Below are 27,350 nucleotides of genomic sequence, written 5' to 3'. Positions count from 1 at the left end.
CACCAAGGCTCGGCTCTTAGCCCCTTCTTGTTCAATGTAGTGCTGGACACTGTCTCGGCTAACATCCAGGAACAGCCTCCATGGCTGATGATGTATGCCGATGACATAGCGCTCATTGATGAGAGCAGATTGAGTCTAGAGCGAAGAGTGAACCTCTGGAAGGGTACGCTTGAGAACGGTGGTCTTAAACTAAATGTGACGAAGACCGAGTACATGGCTTGCGGAAGCCCGGACTCTTGCACTATCCATATAGGTCCTGAACCAGCCGTTAAGTCGGAAAAGTTCAGGTACCTTGGATCTATTCTGCATGAGTCCGGAGGCATCGATCACGATGTCCAAGCCCGGATCAGCGCTGCTTGGGCGAAATGGCGTGAGGTCACAGGTGTGGTCTGCGATCGCAGAATACCTACCAAGCTCAAGGGAATAATATACAAGAGCATAATCCGACCGGTTCTCTTATATGGAAGCGAATGTTGGCCAACACTGTTCAGGCACACTCAGGAGCTTCACGTCACGGAGATGAAGATGCTGAGGTGGATGTGTGGCGTAACGCGAGCTGACCGTATACGTAACACATTTATCCGAGGTAGTCTTGGAGTCCGTGACGTAGCGGATAAGCTTCAAGAGAGTCGCCTGAGATGGTATGGTCACGTTGCACGCCGGCCTGAGAATTACGTCGGAAAAATTTGCCTTGATATGTCGGTCCCTGGAGCAAGACCCACAGGACGCCCAAGAAAGCGATGGCTGGACACCGTGAAACAGGATATGAGAGCCAATGGACTTACCACCGCGGATGCTAAAGATCGTGCAAAGTGGAGGAGTTTAAGCAGGAAGGCAGACCCTGGCTAATGCTGGGATAATTGCCAGGATGAAGAAGAAGAAGAAGAATAAGGGACAAAACTTCTTAGCATTCAATAGAATCAGAGTGCGTGTGTCGGGTCCATTGCGTTGCAGGGAGAGGAGCTGCAACAGTACCTGGGACTTGCACCCAAATGGAGATTTTAGGGACTCTTATAGTGCGTTAAATGCTCACCTCCACCGTCCAAGCTCCTCTCTCTACCTAAGCAAATTTGAAAAGAACCTACTAGGGCTGCCTTTGAAGTAGGTTCCAAGAATGAATTGATATTAGATTTGGACAGGGCCAAGTCTTTTAGTAGGTTATAGAGAGATTTAGCCGTTATACCTCTCGCTCTCACTTCTACTGCTTACAAATCCACGACGAACCTGTTTTAAGTGAGTTCTTTAGTGAGCTCATAATATTTATTGAAATTGTTGGTATTGCCTTTGGGGATGATGGTTTCCCAAGGAAGCGTAAGCTCTATTATTACAATGCGCCTTAAAATTCGCGAATACATAAATATGTCTGGTCTGGAGACCAACGCACAAATATCCTCTGGGATTTTGTATTTTTTCTCATACATATTCCCATCATTATAGTCCAATTTAAAGCCACTTTAAGGATAGAGTAATGCTTGACTTCTGATTTTGTAGTCTTAGTGCCTTCTCTCACAAAACCTACTGATTGCTCGTCTGTAGTGATTTCTCTTTGCGCTCCGCCTACTGAAAGGCTAACCGCTTCACGTATGATTTCCAGAACCCTATCGTGATGACGCAAGTATTGACCGCTATCCAGGAGTATCCTACATCCCACCAGCAAATGCTTAGCATTTCCACCTGCCTTCCCACAGATATTGCAAGTTTTTATCGAAATCTTTACCCCATCTTTCTAAATTAATCTGATCTATAAGAGTCATTTGGAACGCATTGAGATCAAATTTTAGCAATGCTGGCGACCAGTTATGAATTAAGGTTACCTTACCTGACCACTCGTCCTGCATCTCTAAACTTATTGCATCGATCTTATATTTAGATTTAATAAAAGACTTCAACATATTTGTACCTTGGTCTTTCTTGCTTAATACTAACCCTGCTATATTACTTTGTGCTCCTATCATAAATCGCTTATGATATTAAAGTCTTGACTCTAGCTCTGGGGCATCTTTGTCTTTTGGGAGCGATGTAACGACGTCATCATGGTATTTAGCCAGGGACTTTTTACAGGTGGTAGAGCCTAGCTGTAGTTATGTAACTACAGTTCAAACATAGGCTGACTCGACCGGGGAAGTACCACCCTCTCACAGAAGATCAGCGTGAAGTAATCTTTAATGGCTGCGTTTTGTCTGATGAGTAAGAGAGTCGGTTGCCCTTTTCCTATTCCCACCTTTTCCTACATTCCCCTATTCCCACCCTTCCTTATTCCTAAAAAAACAAGGTTGGCACATACGCAACAGAAATGTTGCGAATGTCCATGGGCGATGGTAGCTACTACCACCAAGTAGGCCCTCTGCTCGTCTGCCACCTTTAACATAAAAAAGGGATATATCTCTTGGAAACTCTTAGGTGTTTATACATAGAGCTCCGCTAGCCTTTTTAGACTCATCCCAAAACTATTGCGATCCCTGAATAAAGCTGATGAATCAGCCGATAGCGCGAGCCCGAGCCACAACTTCAACATCTTTATGATGCCTGCATCTAATTTTGAAAAAAATGGTTTTATTAAAATCATAGGCTAAAGGCCAATTATAAAGTGAAGTTAAGTCATTATCGCAGATTCAAGCTTTTTCGACGTTACCGATCTTTTGGCTATCTACCTTGTTGAGATCGTTTAAAAAATTGTTACATGCAAAATATTTAACATCATTCTTACATTTCTTACCTTTGATGCGAATAATGTTCATAGATTTTATCATGATTTTAAACACTTTTTTAGCATATATCATATTTGATTGCGAGTCTATTACGTGTGAATCTAAATATGTTTGGAAAGTAATTTCTGTAAACCTACCTTTACTATGTCATCAGTGTTAAAAAGGACCTTACAAAGGTATTGTTAGCATCGCCTTTTGCTAACTGACCTGACCTCAAAGAGGTCACAAAACTAGAAATAAAAAGACAAAATTTGAGGAACAAATAAAAATGATATAAAGAGGCAAATTATTGTCTAAATGAAAGTCGAGATGTTGGATTATACATTTACAGCTCATTGTTAACTTCAATAAAGATTGTATTAATAAAAAGTGTACTGCAATTTTTTATGTATTTATGAATCAAGTAAGATAAGAACTATACATACATTACAAATTAAATCGATGGCTTCATTAACAATATGTTTAAAAATCAAATTGACGAAAAATACGAATATTATACGAGTTTTAAGTCTATATAATCAAAGTGTGATACTTGACTTACAAGGAAATATGTTAGTGTAAATAATATGATTATAGCAATAACCGAAGGTCAAATCTATCAAGGTTATAGTAATTAGCAAATCGTACTACGATACTAAGCTGTATTAATAAAACCCTTTTATAGATCTTTACTTTTTTAATTCTTGTTGATATTTTAAATTACCAATGAAAATTTATTTTTATGTTATTATTAATTATATCCTAAATTATTAAATATTTCATCGTTGAAACTTATAAATTGGAATAATGTATAGAAGAACGGTTGTCTGTTACTATCTTTATCTGTTTTATTGGCCTTTGAACTATTTACATTTTTTGACTATATTTTTAGTCTCATGATGTGAGAGTTGGTATTAACTGCTTATTCGGTTTTTAATGTCAAGTTTGTATCTCTGAAAATGGCAAGAGAGCTAAATAATAAAGTTGTCGTAATAACGGGAGGTGCGGCTGGTATCGGATGCGAGATAGCAAGAAGATATTTACAAAGAGGTGCTAAGGTCACTATAATTCTTGACATTGACGAAATACAAGGACAAGAGACCGCGAGGAATCTCTGCACAAAATACGGTGCTAATAGAGCAATTTTTATGAAATGCGATGTCACTACGGATTTAGAAACGGTTTCAAAGAAAATCTTCGAAAGTTTTAAGAATGTTGATGTACTGGTAAACAACGCTGGTATATTAAATGTCCAATCGTCGAAAAATACAATCGACGTCAATATTCAAGCTCTAATTGATTGGTCCATAACATTTTGGAATCATATGCGGAAAGAGAAAAATGGTAAAGGAGGTACAATACTTAATTTAGCCTCTATTTATGGATATAGAGTGGATCCATATCTACCCGTCTATCAAGCTTCGAAGTTCGCTGTTATGGGTTTTACAAAATCTCTAGGCCATCAATATAATTACCGCAGAACAGGAGTCAGAGTTATTGCTATATGTCCTGGCTTCACTGAAACTAAACCAATAACTGGGTTCAAGACTTGGGACGATGAATACATAGCCGAAGATTTCTCAAACTTTGTTCAGAAACAGTTATGGCAAAAAGTGGATGCGGTCGGCAACGTTGCTGTAGAGGCTTTCGAAAGAGGAAACAGCGGAACTGCGTGGTTAATAGAAGGAGGTAACCCCATTGTTGAGGTTTAATTTATGTCAAATAGATTGTTACTTTACATTACATTCATAATTTTGCTTACGATTATCATACACCTTTTTAATGGAACATATAATTACTATAAAAAATATATTTTTTAAATGTATAAACTTCAATATTAACTTTTGTACCGAAGGCAGATTGAATTGAAAAAAAGATTAAGACTTTAAAGAAGCAAAACTTTTTTTTAATTAGAAATGCAAATAAGTGGTGGCAAAAAAAAATTGTATTCCTTAAAAAAAAGATAGAAATTCTGTTTTACCTTATCTTATAACGGAATTTATTTTCAGTTATTTGATATAAGGTTTAATATATAGAGACGAATGTATTTTTTGTATTATGAGATGACTAATAAATAAATAGGAGACCTGATCGTGAGTTTTTATGTTTTTTTTTAATCTCTCACACTAGTTTCTTATTAAATTAAAAAAAATAATAATATATAAATAAGTAGAATTTAATTTTCCCTCCACGGACGGACGGTACTTACGAATCTGTTGTTGATCTCGTCCACCGATGCGTGATCTTCCAGGCAATCAAAGTGATTTGAAAGCTCCTGGGCTGAAAGCTTTGATCTGAGACCGTGGACTTCATTAAAAGGGGTCCGTTCCAGTTTAACGTTCATATTCAACGTGCCTCTCACAATTGGGTGATCACTATCGGTTTTCACCCTGTGAATCATTGAGACATCATTGAATGTTTGTCTCTTATCGGTCATAATGAATTCTATCTCATTTCTCGCGGAACCATCGGGGCTCATCCATGTCCATTTTCGTTGAGAGGGCTTCTGGACGAAAGAATTCATCACAAAGAGTCCTTCTTTCTCTTAAAAATCCGCCAGCCTCTGTCCTCTAAGGTTTCGGTGCCCATGCCCGAAGCCCCCCACCTTCAACTCCTAAGCACTTCTCTTGCCTAGCTTTGCATTAAAGTCTCCCATAACAACATTGAAGTGAGTTTTGTAAGTATTTATGGCCCCACTAATATCCTCATACATAGACTCTATTTCCTCATCTGGGTGTGACGAATCCGGTGCATATACCTGAACGTCCTTCCATGAGCACCTCTAAGATACTCTGAGTGTTAGGTATGCAACCCTGCTCGAGACACTGTCGATGGTTATGATGTTGTTAACGAGAGACTCGTGGACGAGAAATCCGATACCACCTTGAGATCATTGGTCACCCTCCCGATAGAAGAGCAGATTACCAGATTTCAGGGTTATCGTATCCTGGCCTTCTCTACGGACTTCAGACAACCCCAAAATATCCCACCGTAATTTGCTCAATACTTCCTCCAGCTCAACAATCTTCTCGTCACAATTCAAAGTGCGTATGTTGTGCGTTGCCAGGGCTAGTGGTCGTTTGAATTTGTAGCCAGGCGTCTGCCGGGGATTCTTCGCACCCCTAGCCCCACCGTTACCGAGACTGCTACCGTAGTCCGGGCTAGTGGAACTGCCGAGAACTCAGGACCGTTCGTTGCACTTGGTCATCATGACGGAGAGGTGCCAATACTCGCCACGCTTGGCAGACAGGTTGGCGAGCACAGTATAGATGACATGTTCCAAGAAGATGCTGCTGCCCATCTTCCCGGTAAATATATCATTTAGTCGCTTTTTGCGAAAACCCACGGGATGAGAGGGGGTAGTGCTATTCGCAAACGGCACTGCACGGCAAATATACTTATACATTACTAATTAAATCGATGGCTTCATTAACAATATCTTTAAAAATCACACTTGTGTAAAAATACTAATATACAAGTTTTAAATCTATATTATCAAAGTGTGATACGTGACTTATGAGGAAATATGTTAGTGTAAATAATATCACTATAGTAATAACCGAAGGTCAAAGCTGTATTAATAAAACGCTTTTATAGATCTTTACATCTTTTAATTCTTTAACGTCATATAAAAATTTTTTCTTTAAATAAATTACAAACGACTTTACAAAATTATCGTGTGTAAAGAAAAGAAATTAAAAACCCGGCTGGGTCTGTAAAGTACTATAATTGATGTATATAATTACATAAATATGTACATTAACACACATACATATACTAAAAAAAAACCTCTTTCTTTGGAAAAAATACCCCTCTTTCTTTCTTTTTCAATTGGAGAAAAAGGACTTAACTGGATTGCATGTATTTATATAAGGATTTAGTTCGGTGCCTAGCTTATTTACATAAACTTTGTGTAGATTAGATAAGTGAATTTAACATGAGAGAAATAATATTTTTGAACAATTGTATAGACGGTGTATACAGTAACTAAGTACTACCTACTGCTTGTTTGTGTTTCTTTGAAACTTGGCTAATATTGATTATTCTTGTGTTATGTATCTAGTATGTGTATGTATGTATGTGTATGTATGTATGTGTATGCATCTATTGAAATTAAAAACGGTTTTAATTAAAATTTGTTGCAATTTTTTTGCAAATTAATCCTTCTATTTCTGTAACTGATATCTTGCTAATCATAATTGACAAATGTATTCATATGCCAAAAGATTTATTTATCTTGGCGAGTATGTAATGAGGTATTGTCCGTGCAGGTGGGAGGGAGAGTGGGAGGGAGGAGTAAAAGCTTTGCAACATTAGTTCCCATCAACGGGCTCTAGATTTAGCGAAGTAAACATACGAATAGAAAGTATTCCGAGCATTAAAAGGCTTTATATATTACATTTATTTGAGTGATTTTTTTTACTTACATACGTTTTTTTATGATTTCTCTTTTTATTAAAATGAGATATGATTCCATGGTCCTATGATAGGAAAACAAGGATCTTATTACCTTTGGCCTAGAGAAATTGGAACCTTAGAAATTGTACAATAATAACGGTAGCGGACCTCCGCGGTTTAGTTCCCTCTTAGTTTCTGTTCACTGGATTTCAAACTATTATATACAATAATAACATTACTCAATATAATCTGAATTGATCCAGAAATTTGAGTTGTCATTAGTCTTGATGTTTTTTTAATATTGCATTATTAATTAATAAATTTATTTAACGACAATTTCCCCTTCGGACTTTGTTAATATAATCCTCTTCGTCTTTATGATAATCAGTTAACAATTAATTCATGCTGCTTTTACTTCTGCAGAAGCGTTCCCTAATTGGTGTTCATTGACGAATATTAATGTGTCTGAATTAAACACGACGGACCGTCGGCCGCATATTGATAAGACTTGAGTTATTGTTATTCTGATACCGTCTTTCATTTTCATTCATTTTGTCTCATTTTCGCTTAAGTATTTAGTAAGGAAAATTTCAATTGAAGTAAAAACTTTGACTTAAATTTTAGCATTAAATACGGATACATACTTTTGTTTTTATGATTCCATCGAGTTTAATAGTTTTTTTTACATAAAATGTTTTTAAATATGGCGCTTTTTAAGGTTCATAGCTTTGCTGTATTCAGTAGTAGCTCGTTTTGCTAAATTATTTGTATTACAAAATTTGTCTGTCTACACATTTTAAATGCAGACTTTCCTACTGGCTCAAACATCTATTGCCGCGTGTGTGTGTCGCGAGTATTTTTACTGTAATTTAAGAAATTCAAGAGTTAAGGTTAAATCACAGTGGTCTTATCTGGAAATGTTTTGCATCGCCAATGAATGGTGACACTTTATATTCTAATAGTATTCTTGAGAAATTCCAAGGATATTAGTTTAAAAAAATTGCGAAGTTATAGACCGTTATCCAACTGACTTCGGTAAAATAAATATTAAACCAACCAACTTGTTATATTTTTTAATTCCAGGTTTTCGCACAAACTATCTCAAATATTTTTACACGTATACATTACATTAAAACGAATATTTCATCCTTTGGTCATGACAGCTGAGAATTATTTCAAACGACAGATTAAATAAATATAAATGTAAATAATATGTCATGCTCGCACATACACGAAAAACATCCGAAAAAATTCAGAAGAAAAGATAAAATTTGTTTATTTATATAAAATTTTCTAGTTCTTTCATAAAGAAAGTTCTATGATTAGTATCAAATTTTCGGTTCGTTTCAGTAACTTTTCTTGTAATGTATTAAAAATATATTTTCTAATGTTTCTCATAAAATATCTTACATTTATTTCAATCTCAAGTTTTACAGGAGATTAGGATGAAAGTTTCATACAGTCATTTATATTTTTTTTAATCTATTACCAACACTTTCGATATTCACTAACGTTGCGGATGTTTTTAAAACATTTTATGAAGTCGAATTAAAATAATAATAATAAAAGAGTCAAATACTCTTATTTTTTAGTTGCAAGACGTTAAGAAAATCATGTTGTGTTATGCATTTTATATTATACTTATATTAAATGAAAGTTGTAATCTTGAGGTGATTTGAGTCGTTTTATTTCAAAGTTAAGTGGGATTATTCCAACTATTAATAATTAGTTCAATTTTGTTTTCTTATTCTAAGTCATTTTTCATTAATAATATATCTTTTTTGAACATTAAATAATAGAAAGAACACATGAAGTGGAATGCATATAAATAACTTCACAAATATTTTTTGATGTTTTCTTACTTGACAAGACATGGAAACTACTAGCTGATTTAAAATTCCTTCACTCACCTTTGGAATAAATTTAACAAAGGAACATAATGATCTGAATTATTGTAGTCACGAATATTCAGAGTGCATGCTTCTTGCTTCTGTCTTTCAATCTATTTAAGTATATAGTAATCTATGAAAACTATTCCGGTGTAGAAACTTCTAATGATCTGTTAATCAGAACAATAGAAAGACCTAGACTAGACTATATTAGAGTTATTCTAATGCTATATGTTTTTCTGTATGAAGGCATTTTTATTTTGTTACGTCTGATCGTTCTATTCTTAGATCTAATTAAAAAATAATGCACTTTGAAAATAGATTAAAAGGAGAAGAAACATTTTTATTACATTAAATAGTAAAAATTTCTCGAAATCGTTTAGTTCATTTTGTAAAATTTATATATATCTATGGTACAAAAAATATATTGCTATATTATGGTCCATGTTTTTTTTTTATATTTGAATAGGTAATTATATATTTTTTTCTCTTTTTAAAACTTAATAAAATATAATAATAAGTTAACTTTAACTCAGTTCTGCACAATTATTTTTATTAGGATGTATTGTGGCAGTCTCTCATAGATTTTTTCAATCTCGTGCATTCGCTTCAGTAGGACGTACGCGTTCTGAATTCGGTATAGGTCAGCTCTATACCAGGCTCCATCGCAGAACAAACATAAATCAACCTCAACGTATAAGCGAGAGAGGGCTATCAACTTGAAATTTATTTACTGACAAAAAGAGTTGCCCGAATCCACATAAGTATGATAGGTACGTATCTGACCAATGAAAGCATACATTTGAAATGGGTAATTAAGGTTCGATTGACTATAGATATTAGGTTTAGGATGAGTGAAAATATTGGAGAAATTTTTGGTGCACTGCAGTTTTCTTGATTACTTTTTATTACAATATATTGATTGAGAATAAATTACAATACCACTTTCTACATATGTATAACTAAATACAAATAAAATATCGCTTTAATACAATAACTTATTACGAGAAAAATACGTAAAATTTTTGAACAGTGCCGATGCAACACCGTTGCAGATGCCCGAAACGAACACCTGGCCTAGTGAACCAGAAAATTCCGGATAGGAGAGAATAGTATGTCTTTACTAACTTTATATCGGAGGGTAATTAATCATTTACTCTTAGGTATAACTTTGGTTATGGAAATTCTATTATTATTATTACTATTATATACAACTAAGTAAGTTTCGTAGCTTTCTAGGAACCTTAACAATTGCACCCTAAATAACTTAGTTATAATAGAACAAACAAATATAAAATAATATTCTCCTATGACTTACGCCAGATGAGTTCGTTTCCAATGACGCTCGTCAGTCTGCGAGCGACGTGTCGCAACATGATTAATAAACTGTCACCAGAATATTCGCCTTTAAATTACAAACCACATTCTACACATAAATCATACCGTCACGTCGATCAACTGAATTTATAAGGTTACAAGAATGTGCTGGGAGCGAACTGGGACTCGTCTCGGACAAGCTGCACAAGTCCGACAGTTTGGAATTTTTATAATGTCGATATGAGGAGAAGGAATATAAATCAGATGTGTCTCTCTTATAATAAAAGAAATAGAAATTAAAAATACAGACAAAACCGATTTTACAAAATAATTTAACGGTATGTTACAAAATATGAACAAATCAGTTCAATAAATTTAACGAGCAGAAAAGTTATCTAAATCACCGGAAATGAGTCAAAGAAAACACGTAAATTTCCGCTAATATCCACATTAGGAGCCGATGGCTCTTAACAGGCTCATCTAACGAAGATGTGCCTCCACCCTGGAGATTACGAAAACTTCGTAGATCAAATGGGGCACGATCAAGACAATCGCTAATAAAAATAAAGACTTTCTTATCGTGGAACTTAGTAAAACCTTGGTAATGTTTCTCCAATGGTTTCTTTCGATTTTGCTACTGAGTACAATCGAATTTGCATGTAACATACCTACATTTAGGCTCCAGTTATATATATATATATTTAATGTGATTTATAATTAATAGAAAAAATTTACAGTCCCATTCAAAAGGATTTAAATTTAATTTGGCTCGACACTACACGAAAATAAAAAAATATCGATAAAGACATTAATTTTATTCAGAAGTGTTAAATTTTTATAAAACTATATTGAAGAAGATGTGATAAAATTAATAAAAATAATTGACCTGAACATAAATATCTAAAGTTTTTGTTATGTTAAAAGCCATTATGAACAATTGTAAAATTAAACAAATGTATTTACTAATTGACACTAAAGCAAATAGCTGCATTTCATTATATACTGTAAATATCTGGTAAAATCAATATTTACGGTGTATGATGTAAAGATTAATGAATATAATATAAAATGTTGATTTGATATTTTATGTTATTTTAACAGGAATATTGTTAAGAAATATTTTCGAAACAAATTTAATATATTTTATAAGTTGATCTATAAGAAATATTGAATGGAGTGACGAAGAAAAAAAAATAATGCAAATATTTTCACAATAATATATATTTATAATAATAAGATGTATTCACAAATAATAAATTTATTGCTATTTTTGTGTTGTTGACCATAATAATATGAAATTAGAAGTAAAATTATAAAACACAGATTTAAATTCAATGCTGTCAGGAACTAGAATTGCCTCGATTTATATTTAATACGCAAATAAATTGAAACTTGGATGAGACCTAACTTGCTTTTAATCTTGACTTTTCTGTTGTATCGTCAGTTAAAGAGCATTTACTATTAGCTACAAGTATCTTTGTTACAAAGTCGTAAATTGTTTGCCGAGAAGTTTAATATCACAAAGAAAAGGACTTCAAATGGTTTTAAAAGTTTAGCAACAGTTATTTTTATTTACATAATGCCCCAGTACAGGTAATATTACAAGCAATTTATTATTAATCAAAATAGGATACATGTACATAGATAATAGTTTTCAATCTCATAGAAACATATTTTTAAGATATTTGGGGAAGAAACCTACATTAAGTTTGAGAAAAGAAATGCACAAGATAGTTAACTATTTTAATAACATTTTAATTGATAAAATAAAAAACATTCGGTTTATATTTTTTAAGAAAACAGTTATACCGTTTTATTTATTTAACAACGACTTCGTTGTTGAAGATTTTTCAAATATAATTTACAGTTCAACAGATAACAGCATTATTTATAAGGATTTTATCCTTTTAAATACACAGGATGTAGAATAAATGTCAATTTTTGTCTTGGATATTATTTTTTTATTTTAATGTCAATTCTCATGCTTTAGACTTTAGAGTAAGGTTTGCCACATGGGTTGAACGATTCCCAGTTTAGCGATTCCCAGTCCGTAGTGGTTCACAAAATGGCATCTAAACCTTCGCGAGTATTCATTTAAATAAAATTATTATATTCGGATTACTATGTTTTTATAATGATTTTAAACGACATACTCCCGACGTTTCGATTACTTTGCAGCAACCGTGATCACTGGCAGACGAAATGATTCCGAAAACATTAGTTTTATTGAAATGATGAGGTACCTTCGAAAGTATTCGATTTCATTTTTTATAACATCGTTGTTGATCACACTAAAAGGCTGAGCTATTTCTGGTATTGGATATAGTGATATCTTTATGTTATTTCCGAAACAAATTTAATTTATTGTTGAATTCGAAAAAACTGTAGAAAATTACAGATTTATTATTTATATTACATTAATCCTCAGAAATTCTGAAAGAAGACAAAGCGACGAGTTAAATGAAGGTAATTTTCGAATCTGAATCCATATTGTAAACAAAAAGTTTAAAGAGAAATTCTGTGTATTAACAAATTCTAGTTTTCCTAGACCTTCGGCTTTATTGTGAAATCCTCTTAATTTTTGTATTATAAATTTTCATCAAATACTGCAGGTGTAAGTTTATTTATGTTTCCTGTGCAGCGACTTTAGAAATGAAAATGTAAGAAGCTTAAATCGAGCTTTGTTCTGTTAAGTTGTTCCATTCAAATAAATTGGAATGTCCTGTGAGCTACGAAATTTCAAATTGTAAACTAGAGAGTGACTGTTTGTTGTATTGAGTTTTTAATCCGATCACGGTCTGCGGTTGTTTTATAAATACATTTGATGAATAATAACTTTATACCAATCTCGTACTAAACGAATTACCTTTGTGTAAAGTTTTATCATTAACATAACAAACATGTTACACGTTGTTTGTTTATTTAGAAGCTGACGAATATGAATAATTAAATAACCAGTTTCTAAAATCTCATTATAAATTGTTATAGAATTAATTACAGAAACTAACAACAAATTTGCATGTTCTTATAATATGTAGGTATTAAGAATGTTTTTTTTAAGGTTGCTTACATTCAATTGGTCGCATAAATACGGCTTCATTAAATCAATCTCAAGTGAAGGTCGTCCTCTCTGGTATTTTGTAAGTGACAAATTAACAGACACTACCTAATTTTTTTCTTTCTGCAGTTAATTCCTTGATGGTTATATCTTCCCAAAGTGGACTCTGAACCGAGGGTATATAATAAAGAACTAAACAATTATTTATTACAGCCTACAGTTGTTTTTCCTTGTAATTATGCTGTATTTAACAACTCACACATTGGTAAACGTTAATAGTCAGGAGGGATCAGCGTCGTATCAAGGACAGACGTAACTTTATGATCCGAAACTCGATTAATATAAGTCGGGACCCGATTTTTATCAAAAGTATTTTCTTTCGTATTTTGTGATCATCATTTTGTAGCAAGTTAATATTCAAAAAGAAATTGTATTCCTTTACATTTTTGGAAGCCAGGAAGTAATTTCAATTGGTATAAATATAGCTGATCCTCCTTAATTGTGAATAATATTATAAATTTCGAAGTTTATTTTTGTGTCTGTTTTAGATTGAATTACACGCTCAAGTAACGGAGGTTATTCACATTATTAAATTATCTCAGTAATTTGAGAATGTTTTATAAAAAGAATATGGTTTTCTTCTGAATTTAATAAATTTAAGGATTTTATTTCATATAAACACATACCTTTCTCTTGTTTAATGTTATGTATCTATTAAACTTATTGACCATAAATATAAGTATAATATTTACATATATTGCAACCTCGCTATGTTAAAATGAAATTAAATATTAAGAAAATATAAAAGATGAAATATGAAATGGACAATATGCAGAATCAGTATACAAAGACTTTAGCATGTTAATAGTAATATAAATTTGTACAAGCAGGAAGACAAAGTTATTTTTTTTTCGTATACGGCGTAAACTATAGATCGTAAATGGTAAAATATTTCAACCAAAAAACTGATTCATACTTGTAATACACATGAGCATTCTATATTCAAATTACAAAATGGATATAATAAATAATTCGTATTTACAAACGCACAGGAAAATTTGTTTTATATTCCAACAAAATATTTATATTTTGAAAAATAAATAATATACAATTTTTTAAACACATTAAACGTGAACATTTAATACTAATATGCATTACAAAAGAATATAAAGTTTCCAATTAAAAATACATACTTTCAATTGATATTAAATAATAACCCGGCTGTTAAAGTGTTATTTGAAGACTAACTCAGACAATCCTAATTAATACGATTAAGAGAGCTTGCAATACAATAAACTTGAAGTCTTTTTTTCTAATCGACGCTACTATTGTTGTACTTCAGTTGCATTTGAACATTGGCGTATATTACTAATAGTATTAACTTGTTTGCGACGAAAACGTCTGTTTTTGTTTATAAAGCTAGTGAGTAAAACTTTGCACAACATTTGATAGTCGCACTGTCATGATGACCACAACGTAATTGGTATTCCGTTGCGTTGCAACTAACGAGGGTCTTAACTGGCTGAAATTTAACCACAGCCATATTCTGAATATTTGAAATACGATAATATCAACAATATAGTTGACTTTACCTCTAAACAAGGAAATTCACATTATTCTGAATACTTGTACTAACTCCATAGGTAAAACAATTGACTTTATACCTGTAACTTACAGAAAGCGATGCTTGTGATAGCGAGTTTAAATTATGAATCAATTGATTCTTTGATAAGAGGAAAAGTTAAACTTTTGTTAACTTTGTAACTACATCTTAAAGTATTTTTTTTTCTTTAAACTTAAAAACAATTTTACACTTTTTTTTAACACTTTAATTTCGGAAGCATCATTTTTCTTCCCCTATTTTCTGAACTTTATTTGGCCCTTCCAATCATGAAGTTACTTCATTTATGTTATTAAAAAGATCCCATTGGTTTTAGCTTCAATAAAATACGTGGTATTCAACATGAAAATGATCTCCTTTGATCTAACATATACGAGTCACGAGGAAAACACATTGTAAAAAATACTTCCTAATTAATCTAAGCATACAAATACGACTCTTGTGAGAAAACAAAGAATATCTAATAATAATAAGTATTCAGTAAGATCAACTTAACAAAAAGTTCTAAAGAAGATGATTCTTCTTCATTTTCTCTTATGTACTCATTGGATAACCGGTACTAAACTTCCGTAACAGAGAATTTTTTCTACTGGTCTTTAAGAAATTACTTGATAGATTTCAAGTGCGGTTACGTAAGGATGTCACTATTAGCATTGAAAATAAAAAAAAAATAACATAACAACAATAGAATAATAACTAAATACATATAAATTAAACCTCATCAAACTTGATGATTCTTTATTTTTTACCTTTATAATTTGAGTAACAGCCAATATTATTCAAGTTAATTCAAAACTGTAAAATAATTTTCAAGTAACAAAATAAAATACCTGTTTCTGGTGGTAAGTACATTTATTTTTTACTTTTTAGTTTCCTCTTGTAGTCGGTTGCTTTTTCATAATTTTATTGCTTCTTGACCCTAATGGTCTCTAAGGCTACAAAACCTCTAAATCACTTACAAATGATCAAGTGTAAAAGTAACTAATACCGTCACAAGGAACGTTTGTAAATTATTGTATAATATAAAATATACACATCATGTTTATATTGTATAAAACATCGATTTGAGTCTCGTTTATACAAGTTCAGTTATGATCTCTATATCCTAATAACCACATCAATAAATAATAAGAATTTTTATTTGGTATAGAATAAACAGTGCTATTATTTTAGTTGCATTGATTTTGTTCACATTAGTCGGCGATTGTCTAGTAATACTGTGTAGTGACGGTTGCCTGACCAACTACTCCTGTAGTGATAGTATCGATAAGGAGTAATACACGCAATACAGCTCCCAGTGTTTCGTGACAACAATTTTGAGCTATAAATTACAGATTATATAATATCGAACGATGTCAAGAAAACTATAAAAGAATTACCAAACCTTCATATAAAGGATGACAATGCGGCAAACTTAATAAGAAATCGCAAAACCGCAGATCGGTGGTAAATCTTTCAATTAAGGCAGGAGCCGGAATCGTCCGGATTTCCATTCAACATGCAAATCAGTTTTACGATGGATGAGCTTCTAACTTGGTTTTTAATCTCGACTTTTCTATTGAATTGTCAGCAAAAATGCATTTTCTATAGGTATGCCAATTTGTAATAAAAGTGAAAAAGCGAAAATAATTATTGAAACGCTTTAATAGATTATTTCTGATAAAAATAAACTTATTAAAATAATTTGTAAATAAATATCATGGTTTTTCAATTCATTATGATTATATAAATTATATTTATTTGTAAAAAATATTTTTTATACATATATAAGGAAATTGAAACATGCATTTAAACAAATACGGACAACAAATATTATCAGATTAAGTTAGCGTAAGGTATGCCATTAAAAATTTGCAATTACAATATTACTTTAAACAATTACAATATTACTTTAAACAATCAAGAATAGTTATTACGACGTAGGAAACTTTATATAGAACAATAAAAATTAAAAACATTAAACCTAATGAAAATGGAATTAAATACTTACGATTAATACATTGGAAAAAGTGTATTTTTCATATTAAAGGGTTTTTTTGATTTTGTATTTTAGTAATAGCAGTTGTGTTCTCAACTTCCAAAGTCCATTACGTTAACAGTATTCAAGCTAAGTAATGTTTTTCCTCTAAGCCTTTCAACCTTTCTATTCTTTTGTTTAGTTATTTTTTTTAATTTAGTTGAGTTGATGTCTGTTATTTATTAACTTCTCTCTGAATGAAATGTTAGAAAAACACAATAACTGTCAGAGATGATGGTGGAACGTACCTATATAATAATTGCGAGTGGTTGTGAACTATGGACACTTTTGTGTTGAATCATTAAGTGATTGGAATTTCCATTGACTTCCATCACTAATTGATGTTTGAGCTCTGATGATTGATTGATTGATTGATTGATCTGATGAATGATTCAGCATAAATAATCGGAGCATTTAATATTATTTAATTATTGACGTATTTTCAGAATATGACAAAATATTATTTCATAATCGTTTGCGCAGTGGCTTCAACCGCAGTTGTCATTTAGGATATAAGACAGGAAAAAATGTCGTTATGTCACCAGGTCGCCAGTTACTAGAAATTATAAGTTAGCTTTTGTGGAAATCGTGAAGAAAGAAAAGTAAGGAATGAATGCGGTTTAAAAGAAAAGCAAGCAAACAGTCTTTTAAAAGAATCCGGTCATGTGTTGTGAATCAGCGCAGCGGAATAATGCGATGAAGCACACTTTGAAAACATTTGGCAGGAAATATTGCGAACAGAAATTAAAACGGCATTATGGATTTACTATTTCATTAGTTTTCCTTTGGGATGTAGTTATTTCTTTACTCAAACTAGGTTATATCTAGTATGATGGAAACGATCTTAATTTACGATAAAGATTTCAATATGTCGTTAGAGGTTGATATCAATGTCTTTATTTTTATATTAATATTTGTTTACGTAAAGTTATTTGTGAGTTTCTTTTGTATTGAGATCAAGTTTCATTGTATTCTTAAAACTGCACTGAATTGGATTTGCTTTGTGTTGTTGTACGCAGATGATGACAACGAATGTTAACAAAAAAGACTCAATACAGTGTGAATTTTTAATTAAACCTAAAAATTATACGATAAGTTCATTTTTTTTACAAATATAACGAATTTTCATTAATTCTGTAACTAAAGATTTTTTAATTTCATACATTTAATTAAAATTCTTCTATCATATATAATAGCATAAATGTAAATTCCATTTTCAATTTACAAAAACATGCACATATAGAATATTTTTGCTCGTTTTCAAGGAGTGTCTCGATTGATATATGAATTATTATAAAATTTTACTACTTGCTATTATCAATATAAAGTATAAATTTGGCTACACAACTTTAAACAAGTGAGCGGCGGGAAGGTTTCGAGAATCTGATAAAATAAAATAAAAACAGAGTTTTATTAAATTTTAAACTTAATATTTTTTTGTTTATTAATGATCATTAATAATCGTTTGCAAATCGTTTAGGCAATCTTAAACGTTGGAATCTGTTTTGATTATGTCAGTGGTTTTAGTTACAAACTAAGACTAGCTTGTTGCTTAAATCATACGTATGCAGAATCCTTACTTGTACCAGTATAACTTAGGCATTATTATAGAACATGTATTGCAGGGACGGCTAATGACACATCTAAGACAATGATCTTCTCAACTACTGACGTTAAGGATTTTGCTGACTTTGATGGACTGAACATATTCTGGAGCTTGTTTCACATTTATGGTGGAAACTAGAGAGAAAAAAATAGAAGCGGTTAAAGTTACGTTTTGTGCCAAAACAATTGCAACGCGGTACTGCTAGGTTGAGTGGTTTTAATCTTGATTATGTTAAAAGATTTTTTCCCTGCATTTTATATCTGAATACTGAAAATATTATTAAACATTCATTTAATGCTCAAAATATGATTATATTATTTTACGTTGGTAAGTACGAGCAAGCAACCTTATCCAACTTACGAAGCTTTCTTATAATTTAAACCAAAATAATAAAATTTAAAATTATTTAGGCTCTCCTGTCAAAAGACATACATTTAATAAGTTCGTCGATTTCAGTTTACTCGGCGACATGTCATAAGACTATAAAATAAAAAAAATATGTATGTAGTGTATATAAGAAAAATTATATATAAATGAAACCGTGACTTAATAGAAAAACGGGTAAAAAATGTTCATGTTTAGAATTATGGGTTTCCAAGGCCTCCTTTTTGGAATTGACACTTGACAGCATCTAGTAGTGATTATTTCCATACAATATTAAATGAAAGTAAAGTTTGTTATTATTGTCGGATTATTAGAGTTAAATTTTGTATAGTTAATGTTAATACAATTCGTATTAGAGGATTCGTTTAACTCTGTCATAGTATCTTGATGCAGCACGCCAGAATGTGGTCTCTTCTAGATGCCTTTGGAATTTGTCAATTAGTAGAACTTCCGGTCTCTAGAGAACTTTGGATGTTTACCAAAATAATGATGAAGCTGGACACTTCTCGCTCATTCTATGAGTGCACTCAGTATCTAAGTTGTTTATAAAGTGGTAAATACTACAACAGATATATTCAAATGTAAGTTCTACCACTTTACATTTTTGAATACTGAGAAAATATTTCTACTCGTAGACACACTCACTTCCCATCTTTCTCTCGTACCTATTTCATAAAAACTAAAACGAAACATGACTGGCTCGATTAGTTATTCAATGTATTATAAAGCGTATGCATTCGTAAGTATCTTTTAATTGGTCTGCAATAATTGGAATAATTAATATACGAGTATTAACATAATCTAAACTGTGTTTGCTGCTGATTAGAGGATCTGTATTCAGTTTTATAAAGTGCTATTCAAAATATTACAAAACATTACAAACATAATCCAGTACTATGCAAGTACTGCTTGAGTTAAAATTATAATAAATTTGAATAAATATTACTTGAGATATCACCTATAAGTGAAAAGTTTGTATGGGGTTTTCCAATAGGGACGCTTGAACTTTGACAGCTGATTGCGGCCATGTTGTTTGAGTGACAGCTGTCAAATGCAGTGTGTTATATTCATTCCGTCCTCCCAAACCACCATGGCAGGTTACAGTGTCGAGCAGCACGTGCAAATCATAAAATTGTTTTATGAAAATGGGTCTTCAGTTCGAGCAACGTTCCGCGCACTTCGCCCGTTTTACGGTCGCGATGATCGTCCTGCCGAGTCGACTATCCGTCGATTGGTGGACAAATTCGAGTCAACCGGGTCAGTTAACAATCAGCCGGTTCCCGTGCGTCAACGTAACGCGAGATCTGCCGAGAATATCGCCGCTGTGCGCGACAGTGTCCTCGAAAACCCGCGGCAGTCAATTCCGCGTCGCGCACAGGAACTCGGCCTTTCGCAGACGACAACTTGGCGAATTTTGCGTTGTGACTTGAGCCTGCACCCGTACAAGATCCAGCTGACCCAAGAGCTCAAGGTTAATGACCATAGACAGCGCCGTGTGTTCGCTGACTGGGCATTAGAGCAGTTGGAAGTTGACGCCGATTTTGGCAAAAAAATCATCTTCAGCGACGAGGCGCATTTTTGGATGAATGGCTATGTCAACAAGCAAAATTGCCGTATTTGGGACGAGACCAATCCACACGAGGTTCACCAAGTGGCAATGCACCCGCAGAAAGTGACTGTTTGGTGCGGATTTTGGGCCGGAGGCGTGATTGGTCCGTGTTTTTTCGAAAACGATAATGGTGTGGCCGTCACCGTCAATGGTGAGCGATACCGGTCGATGATAACCAACTTCTTTTGGCCTGAAATCGAGAATATGGATCTGGACAACATGTGGTTTCAACAGGACGGCGCTACGTGCCACACAGCACACGCTACGATGGAAGTTCTGCACGAGCAATTTCTGGACATGGTCATCTCGCGCGGAGGCGACGTGAACTGGCCACCGAGATCGTGCGATTTGACCCCGCTGGACTTTTTCTTGTGGGGTTTTCTTAAGTCGCAGGTCTATGCCAACAAGCCGCAAACCACCGATGCCCTCAAAGTCAACATACGCCACGCCATCGATCAAATACAGCCCGATTTGTGCGCCAGAGTCATCGAAAATTGGACCTTTCGTGTGCGCGCCACCAACCGAAGCCGTGGCGGTCATTTGAATGATGTCATATTCCATACATAATGGGGTCGATAGACCTTCCAAATAAATTTCGCAAATATCTTTCCTACATGTATTTTTTTTTGCATTTCAAAGATCAAGCGCCCTTAATGGAAAACCCTATATATGATAAAACAAGATCGGATATTTAAATGAAACTAATATTTTTCGGATAAACTACGCGTGATTTATTTTTGTAAAAAACTACAACCTCCCGACGTTTCGATTACTCTTCAGCAACCGTGATCAAGGGCAGACGAGGCATGAGTGTCTGTCAGTTGGTCCTGATATGATATGTTTTCATAGAAAATCATTCAGGAGATAGTAAGCAATGTTGAGCTTTTCTTTCTTATATACTAACATCTGCTCTTGTAAAAGACGGTAAATTGCAGGAAAATGCTTAGAAGAAGTCTTTATTCCTTTGCTGTTGGGTACTACTCACATATTGAACAGAATTAATACTGACATTAATTGTTCCTTTATTGTTGTTATTGTTCCGTTGTCACTGTTTTATAAAATGGTAATGTATTTTGTTCAAATCAGTTCTAATAACTGATATCAAACGAAATCATAAAATACGAACTACTTTGGTGCTTCAGTTACTCCGGTACATTAATTTTATAACGCCAACTGATATATTTCATAGGCGAATCCAGAAAAGTATAATACAATTTGTAACGTCATAATGCTGGCCTCGAAACTTTAAATCTAAAATCTTTCTCTCACGATCGCTAACAATACGAAACAAAATTCATAACTTTAATAATAGCAATTATTAAGGGTTTGCTGAAAAAATTAGTTTGATAAATCTATTATCTTAGAGACTACTCTTAATATGCTTCGTTGACAATCGATAGACATTTCAAATGACAATGAATCTCGATGTCAAGTACCAATTAAAAGTGTATCACAGACGATTCATGCGGAGTCATTAGTAGACCTCGCGATCTTGTGATTCATTTCACTTTTTTAATTAAAAAATAATGTCAATAGATAATTATACGCTTGAAATAGGACAGAGTAGGTCAGACGATTACATATACTGTTTGTTTAAAAATTAAAACCGAAGCGTGCGAGTTAAATAGAAAAATATAGTTCCATTTCAAAGTTCACTGACAGTCTAGATGTCATATTTATTACATTATTACGAGAAAATATAACATGAAATATGAAGACAAACTTGAAATAAAAAATAAATAAACTTAAATATAAATCTATTTACATTACAACTGAAAGTACCTGGCTTTGTAAGCATTATTATTAGTCATTTTATAATATTCTAACGGAAACTTTAAATCATTCTTAATTCTGTGATTAGTGTGTATAATTTTTATATATTTTTTTAAAAACCTTCAGTTGCCTCAATAAAAAAAAACAAACGTTTAACTTACTAAATTTATTTTTAGATTTTTTTGTATAAAGCAGATATATCTTTAGTGTTGTTTAGCATTAGTCATTTTTAAACTAGTTCTAATGCTTATAATAAACTAGTTCTAAGCGTATTTTTATACGAACAAAAGTTTCTTTTTCATATTGTTCATATTGCTCATTAAAAACTTTGGAACTATAAATTGTAAAATATTCATATTACTATGTTCAATGAACACAAAACTTTTCATAAATCTGTTGAAGTGCTGTCTTATAATATCAAGTTAGACAAAGAGGAACTGAAGCATTTGTTTTAACTTGCTGTTGTTAAATTAATGCATGCATTGAATATTTTGATTCATGATATTGATTTCCTTATTAATATAATTTTAAAAAGCTCAGTGTAAAGCCCACCTTGTATCTCTCGGAGACTTAATCAAATTCTAAACAATAGAAGTTAAATCAAAGGGTTCATTAAGAATAGCACAAAAAGTAAGGTGACGTGAGGCTGAATAGAATATCACAAATTCCAATGCTTTAACTTCAATTTCAAAGGTATATTGAACTTAATGACATGAATTTATATAAACATGTTTAGTTTAGACGATAAAGCTAAATTTTATAATGTCAATCTTAATCCAACATTGAGGTATAAATAAAGATGAAGGACTAGTTATTTTTCATTTGTAATGTCCCTCAATAAGATGAAAATAAAATGAAAGGGCTTTGAAAAGGAAAATTAAATCGCCTACTTTTTTATCTGTTTGCTACAAGCTCCCATTTGTCCGATACAAATCAAGCAATTGCCAGTTCCAGGGCTAACTTCAATTATTAACAAATTACAAGAAACCCGACACAAAGCGCAAATCAAAACTCAAAGTGGACTTTATTGAACTGAAAAAGCAAAAGTATACCGAGGCCCGAAATCATTGCAATTATATGTGTAGAGATGCCCAAGGATGCCGCAGGTATGAAATTTTCTTTAATCTATGGGTGCTGGCAAAAATTTGCAAAATACTAATTTCTCCAAATTTAATTCTTCTTAATTGAAATTTTTAATCTTCGGAAGAACTAGATGGTGTTGTTAAGTCTCGCACTCTAAGGCAACTTTTAAGATCATCAAAACCCTTTTTCTCAGATTCTCTTTTACATTTCTTCGAAAGCTACGGTAAGAGGTACGTTTTAGCTATTACTTCTAAATACATTGATTCGGAGGGTATTAGTTGTAAGATGATCCTCCCATTATGAACTCTCTAGTGTTATGATTATACAAATATTCAATTGAATTCAATTCTATCAGCAAAAAATTCTTATCGTAAAATTCGATTGAGAAAAGAAAACAAATATTTTCTGTCTGCTTTAAACTATCCTTTTACATCCAGATATTCAGGCTTATCTTAAGGAGTGATTTCAGTTTCTTGAAGACTCTCATGACTCTTCGCTTCGTTTTTCTAGAAACTTACTTCTTAAAATCCTCTCCACTCCAAATCTTTTTAGCCCTACTCTTCTACTGTTCTAGCCTCCCACCTCCGTAATTACTTACCGCTTTGTATCTGTTAATCTTGATCCATTTACATTTTTAAAACCCACAAAAAAAATTTACTTCCTTTGTGTTTAGTTTAACTTTTTTAAACATTCCTCCTTCTGATTGTTTATTATGAATATATCAATAAATACAATTAATTTATATTTTGTGCCGCAACCTACTTTTATACATACCGTCTGCCGGCATCCAGAGCCGTACGCCAGAAAATTAAGAAATCGATGGCGGTAGATGATAAATATCAGGACCGACTGACAGACATTCACATCTCGTCTGCACGTGATCACGGTTGCTGAAAAGTGAAAACGAAACGTCGGGATTATGTAGTTTAAAATAATAAAAATTCGCGTAGTAAATCCGAAAAGGTATTAGTTTTATTAAATGACTCGCGAAAGTCTTAGATCTCATTACTATATGTTTGTTCTTAAAACCTAGAGACAATGCGTTTTAGTTCAGCTTTAAAGGTATTCGTAAAATATAGAATCTTTTACCGGAATTGTCCTTATTAAAAGCATTCTAACACGTGAAACAACAAATCATTACTTTATTTTCTTATTGCAAATAATAAGAATACAAACTAAAAGATTAAATATGAAAAACTTTAAGTATTTTTATTAATTACATTGTTTAATATAAAATAATTCATGTCGTGATCTATGATATCACTGATATTAAACTCTTGATGTTCACGAACTTTGGCATTCTTAATAAATTGACTAGTTTAGAACATTCTAACAAATGGGATCTTAAGTTTTGTATTATGTTTCCTTCAATTTTAGGTTACTTAATTATACTTTACATCTTTATCAAAAAATAGGGTAAATGTTACTACCATAAAGACAAATAAAAATATATAATACACATTTAAATTTTTTGTCTGTGACGTGACATTTGGTGGTGCTTGCTCAATTTATTTAGTAGTCGACTACAAAAAAAATTTCTGCGTAAACTTTATATGCACCAAGTGTGCACAAAGAAGCTGTTCCGGGCCGAAGTACTGCCGCAGTTTTCAAAAGCACCGAGTTTTCTTACCTTAGCTTTGTACTCAATGAAACACTCAGCGTTAAATTCCAAAGATAACTCACTACCTACTACCAAAAGTCAAAGTATTTTAAGGACCCAATCTGAAAAACTGTAGTCAAAGTGAAACGACTCCTCTTAAACGTGAAAAGAGACGCTCGTGTTTTGGTGGCATTCAATTACAAGATTGTCTTCGCCCTCCTTTAGGGATTATTTGAAATGTTAAATTAATCCCTTTTTCCCGTGCCCTCTCTTTCCAACTGTTTTTGATTACGGCTGGTATGATACCAATCCACGACTGTACTTTCATCAGTTTAACTAAAACACGCAAAAATAAATCGTTTATGTAAAGCAAAAATTGTATTCTGGATACTACAGACTCCTAAGGAACTATTGCGCTGTTTACTATTTGCTCTGGCAAGTAGCTATTAACAACTACTCGTAGACCACGGAGCCTTAGAAAGTCAGAAATATAGTGAATCAGACCTGGAAATACGGAATATCTAGAATGCTTTCCTTAAAATTATCTTGCCAGTTTAATCTTCACCGTTATTCTCCTAATCTCTCCTTTATAAACATGTGGCGTGTACCAGAAGATTCCCATTGGATCGATAACGGAAACCAGGATTGTTTGTTATTGAGATGACCATTTTATCAGCTTTGCATAAGGTGTTCGTTCAATATACGTTCCATAATTTTATAAATTTCGAAAGTAAATTAAAATCGGACAAATATTAGTAGTATGTGCAGCTGCAAACTGTTTTTATATGTAAGAAACAAATTTTGTAAATGATTCATGAAGACACATCGTTTTATATGTTTATTATTCTGATCACACCACTTATAGTATTTTTTTAGTTGAAATAAGGCGATATTGTGTTTTTATGGTTATAAAGGATTTGTTTCTTTGATTTTAATCATGTGTTTTTAAAAATAACAGCTCAAAATTAAACTTGATACGTTTTAACAGCGTGTTTTATTGCGTTACTTCGCTACACGACTTAACATCAATGAATAAGCTCTACCTTATAACTCATGTTGCATTTAAAAGAAGTAGAACTGCGTTTCTTTAAACCGCACTTGTAATTAACAAGCCACCGTACAACTAAAAGCTTTCATTCCAATTACCTATAAAAGCTTTGGTTCATATTACACATAAATTTAGTGCAAACCTTTCAAAAGTCTACTAGTGACGCTGAGTGTATTACGATTAAGGGAAATGTTTCTGCATAAAAATAAGGAATGGAAAATATATGTATATCTTTATATACTAAGCGCTTTTAGTAGGCGTGAGGCATCAGTGCAGCTTGGGACGGACTTCGAGGAGTCCATAGGAGGGACGTCAGTGTTAACTGAGCGAATACAAAACTGCTGAGAGTCTCATCTGAGTGATTGTACCCATTCTGACCAGATCAGGGCCTCTTGCTCCCTCTGAAAAACTAGACCCTCCCTCGTGGTGGCCTGGAGGTTAAAGGACTACCTCTTATGCATGAGGGAGCGGGTTCGAAACCGGGTGAATTTTTCGAGAACCATGTGCTTTCTAAGATATTTAGACACCACTGACAGACGGTGAAGGAAAACATCGTGCGGAAACCTGATCTTATAATGTCAAATTATAAGTTTGAAATCGCCAATCCTCCTTGAGCAAGTGTGGTGATTAATGCTCTAATCTTCTCCAGGTGAAAAGAGGCCTTTGCTCCGTAGTGGGCACTGATAGGCTAATGATGTTGATGATGATGATGATGAAGCGCTTATAGCAAGTATGTGATAGCATTTGTAAATTGTATATATATATATACATACCTTCACCATGGTTAGCTGAATATCAGCCTAACAAATATATATTAGCTGAATGTTTGGTATCTAATGAGTTACAAATTACTATGAATATATCAATTTAAATAGAAGTCATACTGGAAAAGAAGGAACTACTTATTACTGCTAAATATTTCATCCCATTTTCTTTTGAAATAATCTATTTTCAATTCATTGGCATGTTAATATAAAAATCATGCTGATAATTATGAAAACTGATTTAATGATACCGAAGTAATAACTAAAGGTTGAACTTTCAAGGACTCGCAAATTCTAATAGAAAATTCAAAGCAAGCAATATATATAAACGAAAGTTTTAAATCATTCAATAGTAGTTTCAAACAATCAGTAACGTTAATATAAAAATATTGTTTTATTTGTGTTCAATAAATTAATATTTCTCATCGAGTACGAGACAGCAATAGCCGTTCCTTTAATTAAAATATTGTCTGACTTTTAATTTATTCGCAACGAC

The 27,350-nt window shown here is 32.7% G+C and overlaps 1 protein-coding gene across 1 annotated transcript; it reads left to right on the top strand.

Annotated features, from left to right (window-relative positions):
* Positions 1–3,568: 3,568 nt before the first annotated feature.
* LOC116774138 (15-hydroxyprostaglandin dehydrogenase [NAD(+)]-like) lies at positions 3,569–4,630 on the top strand. The gene has a single exon (XM_032666798.2). It carries the CDS (start codon positions 3,647–3,649, stop codon positions 4,397–4,399), a length of 753 nt encoding a protein of 250 aa, XP_032522689.2. The 5' UTR covers positions 3,569–3,646; the 3' UTR covers positions 4,400–4,630.
* The last annotated feature ends 22,720 nt before the right edge of the window (positions 4,631–27,350 follow it).

This window comes from Danaus plexippus, chromosome 8, assembly GCF_018135715.1.
Source record: "Danaus plexippus chromosome 8, MEX_DaPlex, whole genome shotgun sequence".
Classification (NCBI taxonomy): Eukaryota; Metazoa; Arthropoda; class Insecta; order Lepidoptera; family Nymphalidae; genus Danaus; species Danaus plexippus.
Note: the sequence above shows the minus strand (reverse complement) of the source record. Positions and strands in the feature narration are given on the sequence as shown.